This window comes from Pteropus vampyrus, unplaced genomic scaffold, assembly GCF_000151845.1.
Source record: "Pteropus vampyrus isolate Shadow unplaced genomic scaffold, Pvam_2.0 Scaffold113, whole genome shotgun sequence".
In the NCBI taxonomy this organism is placed as follows: Eukaryota; Metazoa; Chordata; class Mammalia; order Chiroptera; family Pteropodidae; genus Pteropus; species Pteropus vampyrus.
Genome location: NW_011888894.1, coordinates 294,483 through 303,602, shown reverse-complemented (window position 1 = coordinate 303,602; position 9,120 = coordinate 294,483). Strand labels below are relative to the sequence as shown.

General features: G+C 30.7%; 1 protein-coding gene across 1 annotated transcript in view; it reads right to left on the bottom strand.

The window, feature by feature from the left end:
• The window catches only part of EXOC6B (exocyst complex component 6B), a 543,568-nt gene that overhangs the window by 266,398 nt on the left and 268,050 nt on the right, over positions 1-9,120 (bottom strand). The window contains exons 11-12 of the mRNA XM_011365544.2: positions 8,732-8,852; positions 116-187 (exon numbers count right to left, since the gene is read on the bottom strand). Of these exons, the coding sequence (XP_011363846.1) occupies positions 116-187; positions 8,732-8,852 (193 nt within the window). The remainder of the gene's footprint in view (positions 1-115; positions 188-8,731; positions 8,853-9,120) is intronic.

Genomic DNA, 9,120 nt, shown 5'->3' with positions numbered 1-9,120 from the left:
AACACACACAACTAAAAACTAAAAGGTACTTATTCAATCTTAGGTCCACATTGAAAAGATTTAGATCTGATGAAATACTAATCTAGGTAGGTATGTATAAATGAAAGTCACAAACCTGAAGTGTATCAGCAAAAAGCACAATGAGGTTCTTCAAATCCAATACGAGGTTTGGATCAGAGCAGTAAGACTAAAGGGAAAATAAGACAATTAGGAAAACATCTTAATTATTAGAAATAAAACTAAATTTTGATTTATTTGTTTAATGCTTCACCTGGTGAACATTCTCTAGAAAGGGTCCAACCCTTTCTTGGTTTAAGGTAACACCAGATTTGGCCAGGGAAGAGCTAAGTAGAGTCTCTAGTAAGCCAGGATCTACATTTTTAACACTTGGCAATTTAAAAATACACTTCTAAATAACTCTTCAGTTAAAGAATAAATCAAATGGAGACTGAAGATTATTTTTAAATAAACAACAATGAAATACTTCAAAACCTATGAAATGTGGCTAAAGCCATTTTCAAAATAAATTTATTTCTTCTATGTAAACCTTTGAAAAGCAAAAGGAAAATAAACAAAATAAGCACAAACTCATTAAGCTAGGCCACAAAGGCCAAAATAAATCATAAATGAGAGAACAAATTGATAAAATTAAAAGCAGAAATTAATGAGAAAGATGCCATGAAAGATTTGATCAATTAAACCAAAAGCTCAAGTTAAAAATAATATTAATAAAATAGACAAATTTTTGGCAAGTCTGATTAAATAACAAAAGGAAAACAAAACTAACCAATACATGGAATACAAAAGAGAAAATAAACATAAATATAGAGGAAAATAAAAATTATAAATAAAGTTCACTTATAATATCATAACATATTTGAAAACTGAAATGACATGGAAGATAAGATTCTGTGGGCAGGATACAAGGATATATATGCCACTATTTTAAAAGTTCTGTGATTTTGATATTCAAATTCTCTTAGAGTTTGGTTACTTACTCTCTATTTGATATCTCAGTTCCTGAAAGAAGTGTGTTAAATTCTTCCTCAATGGTTTGTCAGTTTCTCTTATTACTAACCACTTTTTGTCTTTATATATATCGGTGCTTGCTTTGTCCCCTGTAAATAGGCTATTATCTTTTTGGTGGGTTAAAACTATTATCAATATAAAATGTTCCTTTCTTCTCTCATTTAATGGTCTTCGACTTCAATTCTATTTGCCTTGTAGAATTATGCTATTTCTTCTCTTTATTTTAAATCTCTTTTAGGTAACCTTAATGTATGAATATCTCTTAGTAACCAAACTATAAAACTTTCTAACTCTTTAACATTTCCCATGATTACTGACTATCTGGACCTATAACAGCCAGCCATTTCAAGTTTTCTATTTACAATGATTTCTTCTTTGCTTTGTTTCCTTTCATGTTTTTCATTGGCTAAATACTTTTAAATTATCTTATAGCGATTATTAATGTTATATACTTCCTGTCCACTGTTTATTTGAAGTAATCTGGAATTTATATTTTAAAAACTTTTAAACATTAAGCTTTTCCTTTGTAGGGATTCTTAGTAGCATTAAACTTTTCAAATAAATAATCAGTTATTTAGATTTATCTATGAGTTTTACTCTCTCTTTTTTTTTAACACATTTTATTTAATCCTACCCCATCTTATATTTTGGATTTCTTTTTCAATTTTTTTGTAGAACACCAATAAGAAAGGATAGGTGTAGCATAAACTTTGAATCCTGATACGTTTAAAAATGCCTTTCTTTTGCCCTTAAACTAAAATATAAAATTTCGGATGTGAGAAAATTGTCTGCTGTTATTTACCCAGCTTGATACAAAATGCATCCTTTCAACTTTAATAATCTAGTCTTTCTTCACAAAGAATTTTCCTTCTTTCATTTCTTTAATTACTGAAGTCGCTACCTTTGTGACTGTCCTTTTCTTAATCTCTATTAGATACAACCAAAACTCTCCATGAATTATCCATGTTTCTTAACTTCCCTTTCATATTATCTCTCTGTGTCTTTGTGCTATATTTTCGGATATATATTTTACTTTATCTTCTTGATCATAGAATGATATGCAGTTTTATCTGTTTAATTTTTAAATTAAATTTCATCAATAACCATGGTAATCATAAATTTCAATGAAAGCAATGTTTACCTTTGATTTCCACCATTCTTTGGCTTGCTTCCTTCCTTTCCCTTCTTGCTACATTTTTTAAATTGTGACTATAGCGTATACAGAGAAAAAAATAAGACCTATATGTACAATTTTACCAGGCAAACAAAACTGAACAGCACCAACATGCCAGAAGTTCCCAGAGGTACTAATCACAACTGCTTTCTTCCCCACTCAGGGAAATAATATCATGCCTTTTATGATAATTTCCATGTCTTGCCTTAGTTTTTTGTTTCTTTGTATGTTTTAACTTAATAGACTTTGTTAGAGCAATTTTGCATTTATAGATAAATTGGGCAGAAAGTACAAAGAGTTCCCATACACCCCTATACGAATATACTCTAGCTCCCTTTCCCCTATTATAATGTCTTACATTAGCGTGGTACATTTGCTACAATTGATGAGCCAACAGTGACACATTATTGTTAACTAAAGTCCATAGTTTATATTAGAGTTCACTTTTTGTGTTTTATAGTCTATGGCTTTTAACATATGTATAAGATATATGTATAAAGAGAATTGATTCTGTGTAATAATTTTGTACTAGGAAACCTGCTAACCTCTTCTATTAATTGTAGTAATTTTCCATAAATTCCTTTTTACTTTCAGTGTACCAACATATATCATGTGCAAAAATTAGTTTTATTTCCTCCTTTCAAAGGTTTATTTATTTATTTTACAAAAAAGATACAACTTCAAGTACAATAAAAAATAGGCGCAATGGTAATTAAATATATTTGTTACAAGTTTTTGAGGATGACTTTTATCAGATTAATAAAATTCACTTATGATTCTAATTTACTGAGAGATTTTACCATGAATTTATGGTATGTTTAATTAAATGCTTTTCTTTATCTACTGAATTTTATAATTTTTGTCTTTTAATCTATTAATGCATAAATTACATTAACAGACTATAATATTGAAACAAGTTTGCATTGTTACTATAAATTCAACATGTTAATGTTGTTTGTAAATTGCTGGGTTTGGTTTTCTAGTATTTTGTTTAGGATTTCTGATCTATATTAATGAATGAGCCTGATCTATATTTATGAGTTCATAAGTTCTTATACTATCCTCATCTGGTTTCATAATATCAAGATTATACATACTTCATAAAAGGAGTTCGTTCATGTTTCCTCTTTTCAATTCTCTGAGAGTTTATGTAAGATAGGAATTGAGGATAAAACTCCCTAGGCATGGGAGATTTCTTTGAGGGAAGAATTTTAACTGCTTTTTCTATTAACCTGAAAAGAATAGTCCTTTCTAGCTTACTGTGGGTAGGGTACCATTTTAGACTCTCCATCTTGGGCAGGCCCAATAGGCTGTCAAAATCTAAGTTCAAATTGTCTGGACTAACAAGTGACCTCAAGGCAAAGGCAGCTTAAGTGTTTTGCCTATCTGTTTGGACTCTCAAATTTCCTTTGGGTTTGGCCTGGCAATTCCCTAATATCCTTACTAAGTGCTCTGAGACTTAAAGAACATCTTATATTACATAAATACATATATACACATACATAAAGTAGCATTTTTAGTTATTTCCAGCTGAATGGTTAGTATGAATAACCTAGCCTCCTATATTCCCAAAATGAGAAATGATTACTACTTTGTAAATGTTTCTCCTAGACCATGAATTATTTGTATTGGCTAAAGAATAGCTAGCTATTCTCTTTGTTTATTGTTGTCTTCTATTTGGTGTAATAGGTTTTCCTCAAATATTTTAAGACTCTTGGCTGTTTGTTCATGTTTTAGAATTAAGGACTAGGTTGATTAGTATGAATAACTGGTATGGGTTTCATCCTCTGCAGTTTTAAGTCGGTTTCCCAAAAATCTGACTACAGGCTCTTTATACATGGGTGGAACAGATGAATCACTTTCTTCAAAAAGCTGTACTACAGAACTTCGCTGATCATGCTACTGTCTTTATGTAGATGGTAAGGCTGGCCAAAGGAACTGGGTAAGCAGCTGGCTGGCTAAGGATTTTGGAAAGCAGAACTCTAAATAGTTTCCCTCATGATTTCTCTTAGTAGGCCCATTCTTGATCATTATATTTGTTGACTCTGAATTTTGAGTGTTCCTATATTCCACTTGGAAGAATGTCTCCTACTTTGACAATAACCACCCCTACTACATTTAATATAATTATTTCTTGGGTTGTCATTATTCTAATTCCATCTGTTTTCCAAGTTCAAAAAAATTTTTCAAAACTTCTAGCCTTTGACAGTACTTTGCAGAGTTTCTCTTTTTAGTTTGTTTTTCTCCCATATTATTTCAATAAGAATCTGGTGAGGAGATCTGGAAGACATATATGCTTAGTATACCCTTTGATTCAAAAAAACAAAATATGTGTGTGACAGGGGATGGATTTGAATGTGGGTGTGTATAAAACCATTATCACAATGCACACTCTTCTCTACCAAATAATAAAAATGTATAATTTTTAAAATCTATAAAACATGAGTTTTTCTGGCTACACAGAATTACTTTGTTCCATAATTTTGAATCTTAAAAATACCTTTTCATTATTGTTAAATGATCTGTTTATCATACTATTAACAATCATTTTAGCAATTATATTAGCGGATCTAGCATTGAACCATTCCTGATATGATGTATTAGCATGTTATTCTTTAAGATATTGCTAAATTTGAATTTTAAGTGAGATGGATTGTATAAGATGTTCATTTTGTTTTGAAATCAGCATGAGACTACTACACACATTAACATCTGAAATATTATCTTCCAAAATATTTCCAATTTATGAAATGACAAATAATCAATTCAATCAGAAAAAGTAAAGAGTAGTTTAAAATAGGGATATAGAAAGTTTGAAAAATATTTGAATTTTTGACAAATAAAATAATCACGCAGATACAGTTTGTTTCTGAAATTTGTTTTGATGTTTGGGTTGTTCTTATTTTGCTTTGCTTGCTGGGTAATATAACATAATAAACAGTATCATGAAATAGAATTAGCATCTGTAGCATCAAGTACTCTGTCTCATAATGGATAAAATGGTTCAGTGAGTAAATGTGGGTGATGCTAAGTTATATTTTAATAGTTCTCTTGAGATACAATTCTCATACCATACAAGTCACCCATTTAAAGTACATAATTAATTGTTTTTAGTATTTTTGTATATTCGCAGATACAAACAAACATAACCGCAATCAATTTTAGAATATTTTCTCCACCTCAAAAAGAAACCCTGTGCCCTTTAAGTCACCTTCTTACTTTTCCTACCTAACTCCCAGCCCTACGCAACCACTAATCTACTTTCTTCCTCTGCAGATTGATGCTGAACTATTGGGGGAGGTGGAGCAGGCATTTTCATTTATTCTTCAATTCAAAGAAACATACAGTCAATCTACAAGGAGTAACTTCGTTAAGATTCATTTTCTCCATACATTTACACTTTAATTATCACACTTGGAAAGTGTCCTGCTCCTAATCACATCAAATGCAACTGCATGATAAAGAGAGTACATTTTCCTGCTGAGAGTGTCCTATAGATTTGTCATAGTCTCAAATGTATCAGTCACACACAAAAAGTTAAGAACTACTGCTTTACATAAAAGAGATTGCTTAGAAGAAATCTAAGTTTTCTAAAAAGAAAACAGCTTATTCCAGAAAAGAAACTGGTAAAATCAATGAAATGGAAGACATAAGATAAACAAAATCAAGGACTTCTATAGAATGAGAGCAATACTAGTTAATATATATGATTAGGGGGGGAAAAAATCTTCCTCAAAATACTACCTGAAAAAAAAAAAAAAAAAAAAAAATGAAGAACCAAAAATAGAACTTAGATGGGAAGCATATAAAATATTTTTCCAAAAGATATGAAAGGAAATAAGTGAAAAAAATACATATATTCCTGGTTAAAAAAAATACCAGATATTGAAATATGTCAATTATCTCGAATTAAATTTACAGATTTACTACATAGTACACTATAGTTCAATTTTGGTGTCAGGGGATAAGAGGTAGAAGGGATGTGACAAAGTGATTCTCAAATTAATCTGGAAAAATAATAATATAAATAGCATATTTTTCAAAGGATTTCAGAGGATATACACATCCTATAAGAAATTAAACCATACTATATCAGATGTAATAATCAAAACAATGTTATATTGGCTCAAGACATACAGAGAAGAAAGAAAAGGGGGGTCGGTCATAGAGCCTAGAAACAGAGTTTAGTATTTATATAACATATTATTACAAGATAAAGGTGGCCTTCAAAATATGTTGAGGAAGAACAGATGTTATGGACTGAATGCTGTGTCCCCAAAAATCCATATGATGAAACCCTAACCCCCAGTGTGGCTATATTTGGAGTTAGACAGTTAATTAAGATCAAATGAGGTAATAAGAGTAATAAGGTAATCATCTAATGGGATTGATGTTCTTATAAAAGAATGAGGAGACACTAAAATACACCTGAGGAAAGGCCATGTGAGGACATGACAAAAATGAAGCCATTTGCAAACCAGGAAGACAGTCCTCACTTGAAACCAATCATGCTGGTACCCTGACTTCAGCCTACCAGCCTCTAGAACTGTGAGAAAATAAATTTGTTGTTTAAACCACCTAGTCTATGGTATTCTGTGATGGCAATCCAAACTGAATAAAACAATAGATTATCACAAGAATGTTATTGCAACTGATGAATTGTTTTAAAAATAATTAAAAGACAGAGCCCAACGTCATACCCTATACTAAAATAAACTTTTTATGTTTGTAATTTATATGTAAAAAAGAAACTATAGAAATACTAAAATCAAATATAAAAAAATAATTACATATTCTTTGGAATAAGAAATATAAATTATAAAGTTAAATACATCAACAAATTTAACTACACAAAAAAATTTTAAACTTCTGTAAAGCCATGGAAAAGCAAAACAAAGTTAGAGACACATGAAACTAAGAAAAAATATTTACAACCTATATGTCAGACTAGAGATTAACATTCAGATTAAAGGCTAACACCTATGTTTTGCTAATAAATAATAAAATATAAAATGCCTATTAAAATATAAGGCAATGCTGATGAATAGGATATTCTAAGAAGATGCACAAATAACTAAAACACATGTGAAGAGATTTTCAATGTCAGTACTAACCAAAGAACATTAAAATAAGATTTAATTTCTGACATATTAGGCTGGGAATGATTTTTCTTTTTACAGACAACCTTCTGTGTAGTAAAAGAAATAAGAAAATAGAAATTCTAACAGATGATACTTAGAGTGCTAAATGGTTCTATATTTTTGTAGAGCAATTTAGCAATATGCATCCAGAGCCTAAGAAATATACAGATCTTTTAACTCACTAATTTTACATCTAAGTATTTATCCTAAGTGTAAGCAATTGTGCAGGGATATTTTTATAAAAATATTCACTGCAAATTTTATAATAGCTAAAAAAAGTTTTTTAAAAGCTTATCAAATGAGTTTTTTGTAAATGGCACATTCCTACAACTTACCCTACCCCCACTCCAAACTATAACCAAAAATAAAAGGCAAAAAATATTTGCAATACATTCAATAATGGCATATCCTCTTCGGTTTCAACTTATATAATAACAAATCTCCTAGGCTTTGCTACTTGGATGGCACAAAGGCATCTCAAAGTAATCATATCCAAATGCAACTCATGAACGCCCTACTCCAAACCATCGAAACCAACACCATCATCCAAGTAAGGAAAGCATAAACCTAGGCATTGCCTTGACACTTCTTTTACCCTTATTTCTTATAGCTGATCAGAAAGTACGACTAATCTTATTTCCTAAAAGTTTCTCTAATTCATCCACATCTCTTCATAATTACTATCATCCCTTGGTCCGACTGTCATCATCTCTTGCATAGAATACTAGACTACCCTATTAATTGTTCTTCCCACATCCATTCTCACCACTCATCCATAATTTACCCAGAATATCTTTTCAAAATGCAAATCTGATAAAATATTATCAATAGATCAGAGGAATTCATAATTAGATTAACTTACTGATATGTTGTAAACATTTTTTTCAAAATGTAAACTATAAACTCCAAACCGGTGTCAACAGGCGTTATAGCAGACAATATGCAGTAGTGGCTAAGAACATGGGCTCTGAAGTCATAATGTCTGGGTTTAAATCCAAGCTCCACTATTTACTGAGTAATAGTAGACTGGTTACTTAACCTCTCTAAAGATAAGTTCCCTAGACTATAAGGTAAATATAATAATACCTACTTTATAGGGATACCGTGAGGATGAAATATATACGAGGTATACATAACAATGCTCGAGACCATAGTGAGCAATGAATAAATGTTAGCTACTGTTTTCTTTTGCAAAGAGCATCCACAAGAGTGGGCTCAGTGTTAGAAAACAGCAATTTGAAATGGCTACTTCCATATGTCTTCGAAGAACATAGCTCCAAATGGGTGATTTCATATGATACACATGATTACATTAAAGCACTAAAACAATGAATAGTAAATAGATAATAAGCTCGAAATAAGAACTTCTCTTGGGCTTCTTACATACCGAGTGGGTACGGAGTGCTGCAATGGTTTTTGAAAGTGCCATTTCCCATAGTTCATCGATGTAGGCTCTATTTACTAAGCCCTGGGTTGTATGTAAAATATGATCTTCAACCACAAAAAAGCTAAGATTGAGAAGAAAAGAAAGCACAGCTATAAGAACTTACAGTTTGAATACTATATCCAGGGTTTGACAAACATTAAGAGCTGCCATCAAATTCTAACAGCCATTTTTTTCTTAAAAAAAGCTATTCAGTTTCATAAATGAAATCGGATTTCTTGGACTTAGAATTATGCCCCTGATCATGATATACTCTTAACAACTTTTACAGAAATTAGAGTTACATTTCTGTTAAATGTTAACCTTGTTATACAGCAATTTAAAAGGAAGGA